At 36.4% G+C, this 20,690-nt stretch overlaps 1 protein-coding gene and 1 pseudogene across 1 annotated transcript; both read right to left on the reverse strand.

Annotated features, from left to right (window-relative positions):
* Positions 1-5,089: 5,089 nt before the first annotated feature.
* On the reverse strand, positions 5,090-9,493 carry LOC138698966 (uncharacterized). Its single transcript, XM_069825155.1, has 7 exons — positions 9,418-9,493; positions 9,107-9,214; positions 7,798-8,001; positions 7,322-7,597; positions 7,011-7,118; positions 5,702-5,905; positions 5,090-5,501 (listed from the first exon to the last, which is right to left on the reverse strand). The coding sequence occupies exons 1-7, from the start codon at positions 9,491-9,493 to the stop codon at positions 5,200-5,202; spliced, it is 1,278 nt and encodes a 425-aa protein (XP_069681256.1). The 3' UTR covers positions 5,090-5,199.
* A 15-nt stretch (positions 9,494-9,508) lies between these two features.
* LOC138698968 (putative polypeptide N-acetylgalactosaminyltransferase 10) overlaps positions 9,509-20,690 on the reverse strand; it is a 38,593-nt pseudogene continuing 27,411 nt past the window's right edge.

Raw genomic sequence — 20,690 nt, forward strand, 5'->3', positions numbered from 1 at the left:
TGTCCTGCTCATCAGAGAAATTGCAATTGTAAAATACCCTAGTGGACAAAAAAACGCTGAGGTTCATTAAGAAGTCTATTCAACAAAGCCAGCGGAGATTAATGCACTCCGTCGAGCAACAGGACTCTCAAATTCCATTCTGATCTGATCTGATCTGGGTCCTGACCTGATCTGATATTGGATCTATCTGATCTGGGATCTGACCTCATCTGATTCTGGGATCTGATCTGATCTCATCTCATCTGATTCTGGGATCTGATCCGATCTGATCTCATCTGATTCTGGGATAAGATCCGATCTGATCTCATCTGATTCTGGGATCTGATCCGATCTGATCTCATCTGGTTCTGGGATCTGATCCGATCTGATCTCATCTGATTCTGGGATCTGATCTGATCTGATTCTGGGATCTGATCTTAACTGATCTGATCTTACGCCTTAAAAGACGGCAAACCCCACAAAATATATAACTCAAACATGACCAGCAGCCATTCTTCGTGATCTGACATGCGAAATTTCCATATTGATGCGCACTTTGGTCTGTCTTCTGATTCTCGCGTGGAATCTCGCATGCGATATCCTCTTATTGACGCGAAATGTGGTGTGTCTTCTGATTCTGGCACGTAATCTGGCATTCGAAATTTCCATATTGATGCGAACTTTGATCTGTCTTCTGATTCTCGCGTGGAATCTGGCATACAAAATTCCCATATTAGTGCGCACTTTGGTCTGTCTTCTGATTCTGGCGTGGTATCACAAATAATTATTAATTGTGAAAATAAAACAATACGGGTCTCCTTATTTGATGTCTGGAATTCATGAAAAAAAAATTCGACCATTTCGGAGAAGGTCGTGTTTTATTGCAGTGCGATTTGACGTGGAATAACTCATTTGCCAATGTGAAATTTTCACTATCCTGATGAGAATCTTTACGCGACCTTTTTATTTTAAAAAGTTGTAAAATTTTGCTTTGCGGTTACTTAACATATCAAAGAACCTAGAACGATAATATGAAGTTTATATTAAAAATATGAACTGTCAAATACACAAAACGTTACACGAACGTTTCACAATTAAGTCAGAACTTTAACGAACGGGTGAATACCGCTCTTAAATCGAGTTAAAGTTGGCAGCGCACAATATTTAACATCTGCACTACAGAATTGACAAAACAACCTTTTCAATTTCATACTGTGTCAGTTTCATTTTATTACAAGGTTGGTACGAAGCATAAGGTCTCTCCTCTATAAAAAAAGAAAAAGCATTGCATTGTTATAATTCGAATATGCCGTAGCACCTAGGACTGGGATTATATTGAAGGAGAGGTAGGAAGACTATATCTTATGTCGATGTAGATTTCGTTACTCTGACAGTGAAAAATTAGAAAAGGGGAAACGATTGTGGATAAAAAAAATACTCATATCTAAATATGTATTTTTTTAAGTTCAGATAGGGTTCAAACCCGTTAACCCCCCCTTGCGTGTGTTCTTGAGTTGAATGATTCTTCGATTTTTCACAACATAAAGCTTAAAAATACAGATTTCTCAAGACTTTAAATTTTGAGTTAAACCAACTCACAATGGACCGTCGATATCGTATTCCTGTTTTGACTGTCTGCAAACTTTGATAAGAAACAATTTAATAATATGATATAATTGTTGTTTATTGTTAGTAAAATAACATGTAAAAAAAATACAGTCTTAATTCTTCCCATGGAGTTTAACGTCAAACATTTAAGAACAGGTTCTGCGAACTGCGAAAAAAATTCAATAAGTGAATCGGAAGACTGCACAGTGGTACCGATCACCTCAAAACACGGCCAAAAATATTTTAAGCTAACTGGCATGCACTGTATACATTTTTTATACTACACTGACTTAAGTAAGCCACCAAAAACAAAAAGACTTCATGATATTACCCATTAGACCATTGTTTCTCAACCAGTGGTTCGCGAAATCCTCCTTTTTAAATTAAGTTTTCATTACATTAGATAGCATTTAATTTAAAACTATGAATATTGACATTTTCATTTTAAAATATTATAACAAGCTCACATTCTACTTACACGAGGAATTAGGACGGGGTGGTCTTTTAAAATCCATCAGTTTCTCAACTGCTTCTTTATTTTGATTTCCTCTGACTTGCCATTGTTTACCTTCCAGCCTCTAAGATATGTGAAGCAAGCATTCGAAAAACGAATTTAAGCATGAAATGACGAAAGACCAACTCAAAATGTTTCGCAGCCAAAGCCTCCACTTGGTTCATAATTTTCGGGTTAGCTCCAGAAACGTAACAGTTCTGTGAAGAAGTTTAGGTCACAGCGTTACACACTTTGCCATCTACCATATTTAAGATTAAATGTTGAGTCACTTGTGCCTGCTTTCCATTGATGTTACATGAAGTTTCTCAGATCTTTTATTTGGGTATCCATATTGGAAGCTTCTTCTTTAACAAGGTCTTTTCTTTCTTTTGACCTGAAATTTTATCAGTCGACAAAACAGAGTAGAAGAAGGTTTAGCATTCTACCACAACATTAATCTTTGAGATTAGTCATCAATAAAGTAAAGCTGTCTTGGTACCAAGGACGTGAACAATATATCTCAGTCTGAAAAATGTTCTCGTTCTGCTCTTTGCTTATATTTGACTGTCCGCTGATTTCATCATAATCAGTGCCATTTTAAAATAGTATTAGACATAGTATTAAAAATGGTATGTTTTTTCATTATGTCATGGATAATACTGGTTCTTGTACTTGCATCAATCCCACTGCTGTATGATCTACTAAATCTTGAAGTTTAAATTCTACATTGTCTTGTAATAAAACATTTTCCGGATAGAATTTCTTTTAGCAGTTAAAATGTTTTGATATGATGGTTAGATGTCAGCATTAAGCCGTTTTGCTCTGTGTCTACGCAAAAGTTAAAAATTTTTGGCATCACCAGATTCTAGAAAGAGAGCTAAAGCATCATCATTAGTATAACTGTCAACGAAATTACTGCTATTTGATGCTGATGCCCAGACTCAAGGTAAACAACACAATAATCCCTTTTGCTTCCTGTGTTAAAAAACCTTGCAGTTTACTCTGATACGCATTTAAACTGGAATAACCACGTAACCCATATTACCAAACAGTGCTTTCCATACTACATTCAATCGTGGAAACACTAGTAATGCCTCAATTCGATTATTCTGACTGACCTCAATGTCAACTAGTCGCAAAGATTACAACGTGTTCATAATTCTTGTGTTCGCTACGTCTGCGATGTCAGTTGCGCTGACCACATTACCCCATCCTTCCAAACTCTAAACTGGCTACGCCTTAACGAACGTAGAAATTTTCATTCTCTTGTTCTCCTTTTCCAAGTCCTTCACACCTCTACACCTACCTACCTTGCCTCCCGTTTCACTTACCTGTCATCATATCATAATGTCTTCACTCGCACGCAAAATAGCCACATACTAGCCATACCAACACATAAGACATCATCGTATTCATCATCATACACAGTCTCGCTCTCGCGCTTGTGGAATTCTCTACCCGGTGACATCAAAGACTGTCGGAATTTAGTAGCGTTCAAAAGCAAACTTATTAAGCATTTTCTTACTGCATAGAATAGGTTTACTTTTTACTGAATTAATAAAAAAAAACGATTTTTTTCTCCCTTAAGTTTTACAATAAACTGTCTAACTATTATTAATCAGTTAATCTTTTAGTACTTTGATTGTTATTGTATTTGTAATATTAATATTAATTGTAATTATAATTGTAATTGTATTCTTAATATTGTAGTTTAATCCCTTGGTAGAGGGGAAGAGAAGGCCTGATGGCCTTATCTCTACCAGTTTAAAAAAATAAAAAAATAAAAATAAATAAAATTAAACTCTGTTTTATTGATCAAACAACTCGCTACAAAATCGGAAAACAGCCCGTTTAATATTTTCGATTTTTCTTCAGAGTTTTCTATTCCAGCTTCTGCTATTATATGATTCAACAAAATGTTTGTCGTTTCTTTCTGACAGAACATTTTTGTTGCAATATCGTATATAATGTTTGTCTCTGTCTAAATGCCATCTTGCACCCTATCATTAAACAAAAATATCCTAAATGAGCTGGCTTTTAAACAATACAGTACCAATTTGTAGTGATATTTCATAACCGTAGATTGAAATAAGAGTCATTATTTGTAATATAAAACCACAGTTCAATTTTTTATTTAATATAAACTTGTAATTGTAATTATCACATTATCAGTATTTTTACGTTCTAACATATTCCCTCAGTAGCAAGCTTTTCTTGAAATATAATCAAAAGGCGCAATTTTTTCTTTTAGAATCTAAAAATAGAAATGTCAGACAATATCTTATAACATAAATCAGAATCGGGGAGTTTTGGGAAACTTTTGTAGGTCTGCGTGAGCAATTATACAATTACCGGCGGAACATATTTACTACGATATTAAAAACTTCAAAATATAACGACTAATGACATAATATGATTAAAACATCACTGTGTCAGAATAATATACACATAAACAAAGTCAGAAAATACATTACTCGCCATAACAAAAAAGATTAAGTTGCCAGAAATGTGTCTTGAAACGTGCGTCAGAAATAAGCTTAGCGCCAAGCGACCAAGCACACACACAAACTCTCACTTTCAGCTCTCACCACTAACTCATCACTGAGGAGAGTTGAAGTGCAGTCATCATCTGCAGTTTTATGACCCAGAGACACAATAGAACAATGGTAGATGGGGCACATCCTGTTATTCGCATTTTGAAAAATCGATTTTTGGCCTGGTTTGAAGGTGATCGGTACCACTGTGAACTGGTGAGAAATGGCTGAATGACACTACTGGATAAAACCCTATTCGCTACCAGTCATCATCGTTCCTCCTTTCCGAATATGCCTCCATTCGTCTCTGCCTTCCCAAGCTTTTTCCCTGTTTATTTCATCTCACTTGTATCCCCATTCCTTTAAGTTCTTCTGAATTTCATCTATTCATATTTCCCGTGGTCTTCACATTGGTCGTCTTCCTTTCACTTTTAAATTTAATATTCTCTTTGACAGACTTTCCCTTTCCATTCTTTAAAGGTGCCCAAATCACTTTAAGCTCTTATTTTCTAATTGCCAAGACATACTTGTATCAATAATAATTCAAATCTCCTGAACTTGTGCTTAGCTGAAAGCACCACTACTTCAGAATATAAACAATTTTACTGTACCTTTCGATCCAAGAGTTCCAATGACTTCGATAGCTCCAAAACGAGTCTGCAGGTCCTGTGGCATCGCCACCCGCATTATGTGCTGCCAACGTTTGGGTTTCAACTCATCTCTCTCTCTGCTGTCAGGATCGCTGCCCCCCTCCGTCTGGGTGCCTTCACAAAAGTCAGATTCTGAGGTTTGTGTAAGGACGATCACTATAGGCTCCATGTAGATCTCGCAGCCTCTGGTCTCATTGGCTGCCTCCGTCTGTATCTCCTGTACTGTGTCGGGTTCAGCTGAAAAGCAATATTATTCTGAGTTGAAATATACAAGAAACTGCGCATGCTCAGAGACATAGAGCATAGATACACAAGCTACCACTTTAAGCTCTTATTTTCTAATTGCCAAGACATACTTGTATCAATAATAATTCAAATCCCCTGAACTTGTGCTTAGCTGAAAGCGCCACTACTTCAGAATATAAACAATTACTTACCATTTGATCCAAAAGTTCCAATAACGTCGATGGCTCCGAAACGAGTCTGCAGATCTTCTGGCATCGCCACACGCATTAGATGTTGCCAACGTTTGGGCTTCAGCTCATCTCGTTCTCTGATAGCCCTGCTGCTGTCGGGATCTCTGTCCCCCTCCGTCTGTGTGGCAGCGTCTATCATCATCTTCTCAGTTGTTTCACGTTCAGCTAAAAGACAGTGTAATTCTGAGTTAAAATCTTCATAATACACTGTTTGCTAACTATGAAGAGGATAAATAGGTACTGTCCGGCCGAATGCTTATGTCGCGTCCCGGTTTCTCACACTCGTTTCTCTTGTCCTCTCTGTAAGGGATAGTGTCTGAGTTGCTAGGCTCTTCTCTGCAAATATCTTCTGTACGGAATTGCAATTTTACGCAGTATTATACAACTTTTTAAAGTAATTTTAAGAAAAAAAACCCTTAAATAAGTAACTGTCATGTGATTTCCCTCGTTTTGACGAGCATGTGACATAACCACTCAGATGGACAATAGCATGACAACACGTATATCACCAAACTATTAACAAGTGAATCATACAAGTAAAGTCTGAAAAGAAATCTAAAGATGAAGCACGTAGTAACGGTTACTTCTAATAAAGGTATAACCTCGAAGAAAAATAAATTTAGGGATCTGAAATAATATGTAGATAATCAAAATGATATTCATTGCATCACAGAGTCGGTAAATGAAACGTGAAATTAGAAATGAGGTCCCAATTGGAAAGCATTCTTCTGAAGTATGTAAATTATTCCATAATAATTATCACAGCGTAATGATGTTATTGGTAACATTGAAATCATGTAGGTCATGTATGCATAATGCTTTATTGGAGGAAGTATTCAAAAGACGCTTGTTATGTTTATTGGAACAAATCTCAAACACATTAACTAAAATTCCAATATACTTACGTGATGCAATACACTGTAAGTGCATTTTTATTGTACGAACAGTCATCTCCCTCCTACAGTGTTATTAGAAACTGTCAATTTTATAAACTAATAGAATACTGAAGTCTTCTAACACATGCAGTAAATCAATAATATTGAACAAATTTTTCACTTTTGAACCCATAATAGTAATCTTTTCTCGTGAGTTATTTTACGATGCTTTATCAACTGCTATTATGAAATGAAGGTGATAATGTCAGCTAAATGAGTCCAGGAAAAGAAGCCTGAAAGAGGCCCAGCATTTGTTCTCTATGGGTTCTAGTTAGTTACTGCTTCCTACTTTGAAATATTTTTACAAGTCACTGTGACGTAAACAATTATTGTACCTTCACAAAAGTCAGAATCGGAGGTTTGTGTGGATGTCTGTGTAACGATGATCACCACAGGATCTACGTAGACCTCGGAGTCTCTGGTCTCTACTGTGTCGGGTTCAGCTGAAAAGCAATATTCTTCTGAGTTGAAATATACAAGAAACTGCGCTTGCTCAGGGACATAGAGCATAGATACACAAGCTACCACTGTAAGCTCTTATTTTCTAATTGCCAAGACATACTTGTATCAATAATAATTCAAATCTCCTGAACTTGTGCTTAGCTGAAAGCACCACTACTTCAGAATATAAACAATTTTACTGTACCTTTCGATCCAAGAGTTCCAATGACTTCGATAGCTCCAAAACGAGTCCGCAGGTCCTGTGGCATCGCCACCCGCATTATGTGCTGCCAACGTTTGGGTTTCAACTCATCTCTCTCTCTGCTGTCAGGATCGCTGCCCCCCTCCGTCTGGGTGCCTTCACAAAAGTCAGATTCTGAGGTTTGTGTAAGGACGATCACTATAGGCTCCATGTAGATCTCGCAGCCTCTGGTCTCATTGGCTGCCTCCGTCTGTATCTCCTGTACTGTGTCGGGTTCAGCTGAAAAGCAATATTATTCTGAGTTGAAATATACAAGAAACTGCGCATGCTCAGAGACATAGAGCATAGATACACAAGCTACCACTTTAAGCTCTTATTTTCTAATTGCCAAGACATACTTGTATCAATAATAATTCAAATCCCCTGAACTTGTGCTTAGCTGAAAGCGCCACTACTTCAGAATATAAACAATTACTTACCATTTGATCCAAAAGTTCCAATAACGTCGATGGCTCCGAAACGAGTCTGCAGATCTTCTGGCATCGCCACACGCATTAGATGTTGCCAACGTTTGGGCTTCAGCTCATCTCGTTCTCTGATAGCCCTGCTGCTGTCGGGATCTCTGTCCCCCTCCGTCTGTGTGGCAGCGTCTATCATCATCTTCTCAGTTGTTTCACGTTCAGCTAAAAGACAGTGTAATTCTGAGTTAAAATCTTCATAATACACTGTTTGCTAACTATGAAGAGGATAAATAGGTACTGTCCGGCCGAATGCTTATGTCGCGTCCCGGTTTCTCACACTCTTTTCTCTTGTCCTCTCTGTAAGGGATAGTGTCTGAGTTGCTAGGCTCTTCTCTGCAAATATCTTCTGTACGGAATTGCAATTTTACGCAGTATTATACAACTTTTTAAAGTAATTTTAAGAAAAAAAACCCTTAAATAAGTAACTGTCATGTGATTTCCCTCGTTTTGACGAGCATGTGACATAACCACTCAGATGGACAATAGCATGACAACACGTATATCACCAAACTATTAACAAGTGAATCATACAAGTAAAGTCTGAAAAGAAATCTAAAGATGAAGCACGTAGTAACGGTTACTTCTAATAAAGGTATAACCTCGAAGAAAAATAAATTTAGGGATCTGAAATAATATGTAGATAATCAAAATGATATTCATTGCATCACAGAGTCGGTAAATGAAACGTGAAATTAGAAATGAGGTCCCAATTGGAAAGCATTCTTCTGAAGTATGTAAATTATTCCATAATAATTATCACAGCGTAATGATGTTATTGGTAACATTGAAATCATGTAGGTCATGTATGCATAATGCTTTATTGGAGGAAGTATTCAAAAGACGCTTGTTATGTTTATTGGAACAAATCTCAAACACATTAACTAAAATTCCAATATACTTACGTGATGCAATACACTGTAAGTGCATTTTTATTGTACGAACAGTCATCTCCCTCCTACAGTGTTATTAGAAACTGTCAATTTTATAAACTAATAGAATACTGAAGTCTTCTAACACATGCAGTAAATCAATAATATTGAACAAATTTTTCACTTTTGAACCCATAATAGTAATCTTTTCTCGTGAGTTATTTTACGATGCTTTATCAACTGCTATTATGAAATGAAGGTGATAATGTCAGCTAAATGAGTCCAGGAAAAGAAGCCTGAAAGAGGCCCAGCATTTGTTCTCTATGGGTTCTAGTTAGTTACTGCTTCCTACTTTGAAATATTTTTACAAGTCACTGTGACGTAAACAATTATTGTACCTTCACAAAAGTCAGAATCGGAGGTTTGTGTGGATGTCTGTGTAACGATGATCACCACAGGATCTACGTAGATCTCGGAGTCTCTGGTCTCTACTGTGTCGGGTTCAGCTGAAAAGCAATATTCTTCTGAGTTGAAATATACAAGAAACTGCGCTTGCTCAGGGACATAGAGCATAGATACACAAGCTACCACTGTAAGCTCTTATTTTCTAATTGCCAAGACATACTTGTATCAATAATAATTCAAATCTCCTGAACTTGTGCTTAGCTGAAAGCGCCACTACTTCAGAATATAAACAATTTTACTGTACCTTCCGATCCAAGAGTTCCAATGACTTCAATAGCTCCAAAACGAGTCCGCAGGTCCTGTGGCATTGCCACCTGCATTATGTGCTGCCAACGTTAGGGTTTCAACTCATCTCTCTCTCTGCTGTCAGGATCGCTGCCCCCCTCCGTCTGGGTGCCTTCACAAAAGTCAGATTCTGAGGTTTGTGTAAGGGCGATCACTATAGGCTCCATGTAGACCTCGCAGCCTCTGGTCTCATTGGCTGCCTCCGTCTGTATCTCCTGTACTGTGTCGGGTTCAGCTGAAAAGCAATATTATTCTGAGTTGAAATATACAAGAAACTGCGCATGCTCAGAGACATAGAGCATAGATACACAAGCTATCGCTAAGGGAGTTATTGAAATTCGTTCTATTTCGAGTGCTGTCGTAAACCGTTCTGAAACGCCCTTGAGAAAATACAAAGAAAATGGATTTGTTGTCTCTATTATCTGAAGGACTTAGAATACCCAGTGTTCATAAATTAATTTTATCAGTTTATTGTATTACAATAAATATCTAGAATATTATGTACCCAAATTTATTTCAATTTATTTTGGTACCAACCTATGTTTATTATGTCTCTCAATTAATATCACTCAATAAAATATTGTATTCCAATGGATACCATCCCATTGCGGAATCCTGGGAAACGAGAATGTGGATGCTTTAGCAAAGAAGGGCAGCACTGGTACTTACAGACCTGTTACTAAATCTACGTATTACTCTGTGAAGAGATTTATTAAATCTATATACTTAGACTTCAACAAACAAAATTTGATAACCCAATCTCAAGGGAAAAAATGGAACTCTCTGCATCATAATCCACAGTTAATTTCCGATTTACCACGAAAATCGTCTGTAGTTGGATTTAGGTTGGCAACAGGCCATGACTGTTTGGTCAAACACCTGCATAGAATTGAAATATATCAGTCCCCTAACTGCCCATTGTGCAACTCAAACCAAAAAATGGATTCGGAACACCTCAAAATCTGTGCTTCAGTGGCCGACCATGATAATATTTTTGAAAAATATTGGAGTGCAAGAGGTCAAATGACTTTGTTGTCAAACGCCTGACATTAGAGAACAACAACATGTTTATTATATAGAAATATACTTTCCATTAAGGTGTTGCTCACCTTTATTTCATATAGGGGACCCCAATGGATTACAGTACAGCACTAATAGAAATGACACTGGCTAGTTGCCTGAAGAAAGCTCCACTTCATTTGAGCAAATGTATGAGTCGATTATGTCAGCATGGAAATCAATACCCACTAATATGGTCGTGAAACCTTCAAGGTGAAGTCCGATTATAACGCAATGGATGAAGTGAAGACAACGCAGTCTGGTGTCAATGAGTCCAATAGCCCAAGAAAACTGATAAATGATGATAAATAATACAAGCATGCAAAAACGAAGGTATCAGTAATAAAAAATATTTTCAAAAAATAAAATATGTGTTTTAAGTTTTTCCAGTATAAGCAGCTCACGATTTATACTCAATTTTCTGAAAAAAAAAATGCAGTTTATACCAGTGACGGACGGTGGGTTTGAAAGTTGACGAAGCCAAGACATGACTGATGAGAGTTTGCATTACATGTATTAAAAATATGAGGCCTGTCACGTACCTCATTACCAAGCACAGAATTTATAGGTTTTAAGAAACAATCTATGTTTTAGGATTTTAAATCTTATGTTTAGGACTTCATATGATTTTATGGGGAAAGAAATAAAAACAAACAACATACTGTTAATACATTACAATACTCTTAGAGTTACATTCAAATATCCATTATTATAGCCTAACATTATACTTTTTTTTTTCTTTTTACCAATGCCACCAGGTTGTCTTTTCGACATTTCTGATATTCTCTCCTGGCAGTGGCTTAGTTGTAACCCACTTCTGAGGTTGGGGCACCTGGAAGGCGGAGTTACATTACCCTGATAATAAGATATGATTTTTATGATTATGATTATCTGGTGCCAGGAGAGGTTTTAAATCTAAACTTAATCTAAATCTAAAAAGTAGCCTCCTGATTCACGTGGTGATGATGGAATGTTTTATGAAACTATTTACCAATATTAATACATTTTAATAGTCTATTATGTTTACAACACTATATCTTTATTAAATTATTAAACCTGTAAACCACTCATTTAAGTAGTGCTGCTAATATGAATTAGGTCTCTTTAAGACATTTTAAGTCCTAACCTACGAATTAGGTCTTTTAGATCATATTAAATTTAAGAATGTTATTCGTTGCTACATAAAACGAATAAGAAAAGCAATATTTCGAAGGTAACGAGATAGCAGCAAAACTGGTTCAAACCTAAGAATCTGGGGCTTGCTCATTACTATTATATAGCCTACTTGTACAGCAAATTCACTCGACAATCCTCTTTCTTTGCAAACCGATCAATTAGGTCGCAACATACTGAACAACTGCTACTAGAAAAAAACCAGAGACAAATCTGCATTTTACAAATCTGGCTTTCAGGTAGTAGCTCCCTGTAAAGCAGGTTTGAATAATTTCAAGAAAAAATTGTTCCGGAGCCGGGTATTGGGGTAACATTCGTTACTGGAGGTACGTTAACAGAAAGCCACACAAGTATTTGTGTGCGCTCATAGTTGAGTTCTGGCGTCTTGTCAGCTCATTTGAGTCGTGTGGATACAAAGGAAAAATTGTGACGTTGTCGTGTATAGTTTCTGGGGTAGCTCAGTCGGAAGAGCGTTCGCGCGCTAAGCGAAGGGTCCCGGGATCGATACCTGGCTCTGGAACAATTTTTCCTTGAAATCATTCAAAATCTGCATTTGTTTCTAAACTCTCGATATATTTAATATAACGTATAAATAAATATGTTTCGTAACACAAAAGAAAAAAATAACAAGAACACCCGCAAACGAGAGAAAAATCTATCAACACAAAAGAAAACTTTTACACAGGGAGAGAAAACTAACAACACGTGACTCAATTTTCTAAAACCAAGAAAAGAGAATGAGAGAACTTCCCAATACTGCCGAAAGCATCCATGACTAGCAGTACAGTTGTCAGTGGTGGGTAGGACATCTCCAAATTCGGCTCCCCTCGCTCATTCTAGTTTAGTTTAAACACTCCGCTAACCAGTTATCTTATTGGTTTAACTACTGTTGTCATGGTTACCAGGGAGCAGAGTATCTGTCTCCTCTCTTCCGCTCTCGCATAGACACTGCAGGCTGCTAGATGTCGACTATACAGGTTACAGCACTATCTGTTATTCTTCGGTACAAAATACTTGTACTATCTACAGTACAGCGAGTGAAGATCACCAACTGGATGTGATCAACTTCACATAACTTACATCTTAGTTGGAATTTGAACCTGGGCTTATAAGTCAAGCGCTAAGTCACCATGTGTTGAAATCTATTTTTCCGATTCTACAACTTTTCATGGGTTTCGTTACAATACAGTTTTACTCAATTCAACTGTGACTCCATCTTTTATGATACAATAAGATGATGTCGAAGAACACTGCTATTCAGATTTTTACTCTGAAAAGGACCTGAAGACTTTGAGATGATAACTGAGGGAGTCTGTGCCCTTAAAAGACAAACACTGAATGAAATCTGAATTACTCTAGAATAAGAAGCTCCGTGAAATACAGTAGAATCCCTCTTAACCGGCACCAAAGGGACCAGGCTAGTTCTAGATACAAGATATTGCCAGATAACTGAATAAATAGTTTTAAAAATTATCCGTTTGTATTTCATGATGCCAACTGTTGAAACTGCAGTCATGTGAAGCTCATTCCTCAATCACTTGATCATAACTAAGTAACCATAAGAACTGTCGATTTTCTTTATAAAAAAGCATAAAAACTTATAAAAATACATCACACAACATAAATAGTACACTAATTGAGGAGCCCGAGATCAAAATGGGCTATGTCATCCAAAGTAAATTTTAAGAAAAATGCAAAAATGTCCTACATCTCATACAAGAAAGATACAAATGCGGGAATGGCTCTAATTGATGAAGACGTCAGTAGTAAACATGCCTACCATGTTTATTCAAATCATAATGTCCAAATATTCGATTTGTAAGAAAATTTAAATTTTGATATCCCATTTTGATACATTTATTTTGAAACTCATTACTCTAATTTTATATTACTTGATCTAATTATGCTTTTGAACATGATTTCGTTAAAATAAAGATTTCGAAATACTTTTATTTTATTTTTAATAGCACTATTCCCAAAACAGTCACAAGAAACTTCCAAAACTGAAAGTGTTTTACTTAATAATTAGAGTAATTGCATGGTTTTACGAAAATTATAACAAAATCACTCTTCAAACATGTTCACAGAAATCTTTAACAAGGAAAATATCCGAGCGTTTTGCATGGGACTCGCATTCGGGGGGTCCGTAGTTCGATTCCCAGAACAACTAACCTGAATGTTGCTTAGCCAAATGCCGGGTTGGAATTTTCATTGCAATGTTCAATTTTCTCTTCCCCTCCCGTCTAGAAAAAGAATTTAGATTTTCATATCAAATCATTCATCTTTCTCATCTCATTCAATAGCCAACCGTTCTTTGGTTCCCACCCTTCCGCAATATTTTTTATTTTTATTTTAGTAGGTTATTTTACGACGCTTTATCAACATCTTAGGTTATTTAGCGTCTGAATGTGATGAAGGTGATAATGCCGGTGAAATGAGTCCGGAGTCCAGCACCGAAAGTTACCCAGCATTTGCTCATATTGGGTTGTGGGAAAACCCCAGAAAAAACCTCAACCAGGTAATTTGCCCCGAGCGGAAATCTAACCCGGGCCACCTGGTTTCACGGCTAGACGCGCTAACTGTTACTCCACAGGTGGGACCTTCTGCTATATCTCCATCAGGATTCATTCCTTAAGAGCACTTCCAAGGGCACTCCGACACCTTGGAAGGGCCGTTGGAATGGATCCTATGCTGCTTGGTCAGCTTTTCGGTGTGAAGGTAGGAGGCCTCCATTCGGTGAGCAGATGAGGGGTGACATGCGGCCGGTTGGCTGGTACAGCCTCATCCTCATTCATCCCATAAATTCGGGGTGCACAATAGGTCTTCGTATGACCGATGTGCAAAGGGTCGATCTAACCTCCCCGTAGCCACCGTGACCTAACCTAACCAACAAGGGAAAAGCATGTGCAAAGGCCATTAACGTCCTCTTCTCCATCTTGTTCGTTTGTTGGCACATTCCTGGAGCTTCATTTATCTTCATCTCTTTATTTTCAATAATTATATTCAATAATTTTCTAGGCCTATTCCCAATTCTAATTTTTATTGCAGTACCATCATTACGACTATTATATTTAATAGATGAAATTAATACACCTACAGTTACATTAAAAACTATTGGACACCAATGATATTGAAGTTACGAATTTGCAGGTTTATCTGCGAATGGTCTTCTCCTTCCCAGAACAATCTACAACAATCCTTCTACATCCATGATGTATCTATGTATTGATAACCTACAGAAAAATTTTCCTCGTTTGCACAGTCCATATGATAAATATTGTTTGCTCTAAAAGCGTAAACATGCTTGTCCTTTAAATAAGATGAAGAAAAAAGATGTTTAAATTCTGAGATCTTACATAGAATGGAGCTGGTCGTTTCACCATGTCTTTTGTAAATTTCTTTCACTTACGGACTGGACATTCTTCATTGCCAACCTTGATTATAGTTGCATGTTTCCCAGTGATAATATGATATTCTTTTGGCAACACAATTACCTCTTATTTTTTTTATTTGATTCTCCACTTTTCTGAATATATTGTCGCAGGGTAGAAAACTGTGTCCAAGAAGAGGGAATAGAACCCCGTCCTATATCAGGGATGATGGAGCTTCACTGTAGAACCATCAACAGATCAGCGATATTATAGTAGCATTTTTGTGACACTCATCCATTTGAGACCAAAAGAATTTTCTGAATTCCATTCATATCATTACATATCAGTCTATTCCTTCAGAATTTCCTTTAGAAGTCTCATGTTCTAGCATGTGTAAGAAAATGCACCATGTCTCAATATTTTGTCTTATCTCTGCTCAACTACTGTTTCATTGTACATGTAATATTGCTTGGCTTAATATGTTGCTTGGTTAGAAGACGTGGAAATGCCAAATTTTGTTGACAATTATAGATCAAAGTGAAAAGGTCTGGAGACATTTCATTCTTGATTTCATAAAAACTTTTCACTCTTAGCAGATAAATACGTTGAGCAGTCATAGCCTGTAATCTTCTCTCTGACGTAGTATTACCGTAGTTCATAAATTAACGCCTATTACATTAGTTTAAATAAATATTTTTCATAGCAATACAGTCCTTGCCTTATAAATTAGAACAGAATTGTAGAGGTATAATTACTGTGTAACTAAGATCTAAACCATGTTAGTTTTCTGAAAAATGTAGCGGAAAAACTTAAACCATACAAACTTTGGCAAACATAGACCATTCTGTTTCATGTGCTCTGGAAATATAACGTAAAGATATAAAAGATAGCCCATTTTGATCTGTTCAAATAACGGCTGACATATCCCATTTTGATTAATTCATTAATAATAACATCCCATTTTGATACAAGTACTAATTTTCTCCATGCATTTTACATGTCTAAAATAAACCATTTTGAAACTGCACCTTTCACAGTGTAAAGTCTTCAACCCAAACTTGCCAATGACGTCAATAACTCATTTTCTGAAAAAAAAAAAAAAAAAAAAAAAAGTCACATAGCCCATTTTGATCTCGGGCACCTCAATTTAGGTTCGAATATTCACTGAACATGAATGTTTGTACAAACTTACTAATGTGGCAACACTGACGGCCAGACTGTGACAATGTGGCAGATTGAATAGGTTTTTTTTTTAAGTGCTGTTGTTTTGGTACTGGTGGTTAATTGGGTGACAGCAGGACGAATAGAAGAAATGTAGGGTACGCACTCTGTGAGTTTACACGGATCTGCCGCAATGCGGCGCTGTTACTGCTATGAGCCTGACTCGGAAGGAGTTCACAGTACTTGTTATGTTGAATGTAGTTTGAGAGTTTGCGAGATGACTTGACGAATTTACGAGCTTGTAATTATCTTCGAATTTACTTTGTCCTGAAGAAGAACCGGCACTTTAAATAGTGATAGACTAATTTAGTAATAATATCCATGATATGTTCTCTGTATCAACCTGCTTCCGAAGACTGGATCGAAAGAGTGCCAATGGTGTCAAGATACATGTATACATTGCACTTGCTGAGCTAATCTTTTCTTTAATTTTCAATTCTGTTTGAATAAGTACGTCATACACAGCTTGGGAGGGATGGGTTAAAAACTGACGTTCCTACCTGATCGGTAGTCTTCGATTTGGGTGAGAGCTGCACAATGTTTAGACCTATTACATTCCTGTCGAAGGGCACAGAGGGTACACGCAATAAAATTAGAGGAATGATTTACGACATAACCGGCCACATAATACACCAAACATCTGTCAATCAACGCAGGAGGAGTGGTATCCACCAACTCGAACACAGCATTTTCCCAGTCTTGACCATGCATTTTTTCATGAATAACATTTTTTTTTTCTTTTCTACAAGTTTCTACAATTTCTTAATTGTCTTGTCGCGTAATTCCACATTTCGTGCTAATGTTTCGCAAATGGTTCACAAACGATGTGAGTAGTTCATCAGAGTTTCCAGCAATACTCTGCGAGGTTACTATTAAGCATTGCTGTAGGAGACGCAAATGTGTTGGTTGCAGTTGTGAGACACTGAAGAAAATCAATAAGGAATTTGTGATCAGAAGAGTCTTTATAAAGAGCCTTAGCAGAAATGTGTGAATTGAATGCGCCGACAATACAGTTTAAATGCCTTATAAATACTTCAGTGCCCTCACTGCCTTCGAAACCCGATGACCCTATTTCCCGATAAGATTTGAGACATAAAGCATTTGTCTTCCTGGATCAGAATCCAAGCATCTCGGATTGCCACCATGGACCAGCCATTGTTGCTCCTATTTATAACAAGCAACAGCTATTATCTGTTCAATACACAACACACTATTCTCTTGAAGCAATAGAGAGAATTACTGATTCCATAAGAGTACATTTCAAAAGAACGAGATCTATCCAACTGGTATAAAAATTATGTTCTTAGTTCACTACTCCATATAACCCTCTATATAACAGACTGATATAACCCAGACAATGTTACAAAATGTGCTGTAAGGATGAAAGGTTCGATATTTTCATTAAAATTTTCATATACAGTAAAATCTAATTTTAATGTTCCCATTTTTCAAGGAATGATTTCAAAAGTCTCAGAAGAATTACCATAAAAACAATAGAACTTATTCCCACATTCGAGAAACCCCACTTTAAAGAAAATCCTATTTTCAATGGATTTGATACTTTGAATGAATTTCGGAATACACAATCCGTTTTATCGAAATTCCGAAACCGTTCTATATTCCTATACAAGGTATGGTGACAGCAATGTGGTACTAGCAGCAGTACATTGCAGTCAAGAGTATGCATTAATATCTCGATTAAAACTGTTGTTGTTGTTGTTATCTAATGCCGGGCTTTGGCAACAAAGCCATTAGCGTTCTTGCTCTCCAATATTTCTCTGTGGTGGATCCATCAGGTAGAATTTCACAGGTTATGAGATGATCTTCAGTCATTTCTTCTTCTTTGTTGCATAGAGGACAATTTGGATTTGTGTAAATTCCTATTTTATTCAAGTGTTTGGCCAAATAATCGTGTTCTGTAAGTAGTCTGAATTTTGCTACTGCAGATTTACGTGGGATTTCTGGAATAATTTCTGTTTTTTTTATTAAAATGCTCCATTTTTTATCTTTGGCTTTGGTACATAGTGCTTGGTTTTGCTTGATTTTATATTTATTTTTAATTAGTCTTTTGATGGATGTAAAAGGTAGGCTTGTATTTGTATTCTGAATTAAATTGGATCCTTTTTTGGCAAGAAAGTCAGCAGTTTCATTTCCAGCAATTCCGCAATGTGCAGGTATCCATTGCAATTGAATTCTTTTCTGTAGTTTTTGAAGTTGTTGGATCATTTTGTGACATTCTTTAATTTGGATTGACATCATTTTATATGAATTTATTGCATATAATGCTGCTTTAGATTCAGAGAAAATAACAGCATTTTGAAATTTATCTATTCTGTATAGTAGGTGTTGAAGTGAGATATGAATAGCCATTATTTCCGCATCAAAATTTGTTGTATGATGGCCTGCTGGTTGATAAAATGAGAATAACGCACACGTAATTCCTGATCCTGAGTTGTTATCGATAGTAAACCCATTTGTGTAGATATGTAACCATTCTTCTGGTGGGTATCTATTGTTCACAGCTTCTAATGCCAGCGCTTTTAGTACAGGTTTGGAAGTTTCAGATTTTGTAACTGGTTCTTCTAAATCTAGTTGGATGTTAATTGGTTCGAAGGTTAGAGGGTTTTCTCTCGATTAAAACTAGGTAGGTATCTAATGTTCTTGATTTCAGAATAGAGTTATTTTCTCTCTTGCTTCACAGTATTTAGATGTAAGACTTTCATTTTGATTCAGTTCTTCACTGTGTGTTAAATGATTCTTATCCATTTCTTCTTCTTGAGAACACAATACATAATTTGAAGTAGACAGAATGTCATAAATGTTTACCCAGACAATCGTGACCAGTAAGGAGTGTGAACATGGCCACAGCAGGATTTTCTAGTAGATTTTTTCCAATGAGAATTTTCTTTAGCATTTAAAATTTGGATATTGTAATTATTTTTTATTTAATTTTAATAGCTAGTTTTATGAAACAATAAGAAAAATTATAATTTTCTTTTTGTTTAATTTTAGCACCTTTCTTTGCTAGAACGTCAACTCTCTCAATTTCGCCTATACCAAAATGTGCAGGAAACCAATGAAGAACTATAATTGTATTTAAATTTTGAATTTGTTTAATCACTAAATGGATTTCTTTTATTTTTTTTATTTTAGGTTGATTTGCTGATACTACTGACTGGATTTTTTTATTTATTTTATTGGGTTATTTTACGACGCTGTATCAACATCTAGGTTATTTAGCGTCTGAATGAGATGAAGGTGATAATGCCGGTGAAATGAGTCCGGGATCCAGCACCGAAAGTTACCCAGCATTTGCTCGTATTGGGTTGAGGGAAAACCTCGGAAAAAAACCTCAACCAGGTAACTTGCCCCGATCGGGTTTCGAACCCGGGCCACCTGGTTTTGCGGCCAGACGCGCTGACCGTTACTCCACAGGTGTGGACTACTGACTGGATTGTGGCTCTAGAATCACATAACATGTCTATATTCTTCCAATGATGAATCCAAAGAAATAAATTTTGAAAGAATGTATAAACAGCTTCAACTCCTCCACCAAAATTACTGGTACTTTTCCCCACATTCTTATAGAAGGAAAAGAAAAGTAAGTCAATAGAAATGCTATATGTTTGCATATGGAAATTGTAAATTTTATTAGAGTATTCAAAAATATGTGTGATTTTGTGACAGTATCATATTATATGTTTAAGGGAGTTTACTGTAAGTCAGTGTTTGCTAAAATTAAATTTAATGGGTATTAAGAATACGTAAATATACAGTGCATGAGAAATAAGGTTGTGATTGACACTGACTGGGCAAACATGCATGCATGGAGGCTTGGCATCACTTTGCCCAATCACAATTTATGACTCTTTATGTAGGGGATCAAACACTCAGCATTGTCGAAGTTCGTATCTGATCATAAGCCTGTATTCCATGTCCAATTCAAAATGCAGTGCACTGTACTCTGGTTTGTTCACAGTTAAGCAACATAATACAATAACTGACTAAGTTTTATATACAGGGTGAAAGGGAATCTATTACATTAATTCGCAGAGGTAATAGATGAAGTCAATGCAAACAACTTTTGTCAAATAAGTTTTTTGATACGCCCAATAGTTTGGAGAGTACGAAATGTAACAAGTTGCAACACTGTAACGCACCAGACTCAAACAACCCTGCCCACAAGAAGGATTCTAAGGCACAATAAGCCTTTGGCTAGCCTTTGAGTCCCTTCCCCACATAAAGAACAAAAAATAATAATATACACGTCAGTGACATTATTAACTAATCAAGGTCAGATCAGAGGCCAAATTTTGAAAAAACAAATTGGTTTTTGTTTCAAATAATAATTTGGAATTTTCTGTGCAATTTGGTATATAATTTATTGAAAAATTTTAATCGTAAGTGC

This window comes from Periplaneta americana, chromosome 4, assembly GCF_040183065.1.
Source record: "Periplaneta americana isolate PAMFEO1 chromosome 4, P.americana_PAMFEO1_priV1, whole genome shotgun sequence".
Lineage (NCBI taxonomy): Eukaryota > Metazoa > Arthropoda > Insecta > Blattodea > Blattidae > Periplaneta > Periplaneta americana.

Bases quoted from the DNA above. Each gene is read 5' to 3' on its own strand.
- LOC138698966 (XM_069825155.1), bottom strand. From the start codon at position 9,493: ATGCAGGTGGCAATGCCACAGGACCTGCGGACTCGTTTTGGAGCTATT. The intron at 9,215-9,417 runs GTACAGTAAAAT...ATTGCTTTTCAG, and splicing joins TGGAACTCTTGGATCGGAAG to CTGAACCCGACACAGTAGAG. The intron at 5,906-7,010 runs GTACAATAATTG...ACTGTCTTTTAG, and splicing joins CGATTCTGACTTTTGTGAAG to CTGAACGTGAAACAACTGAG.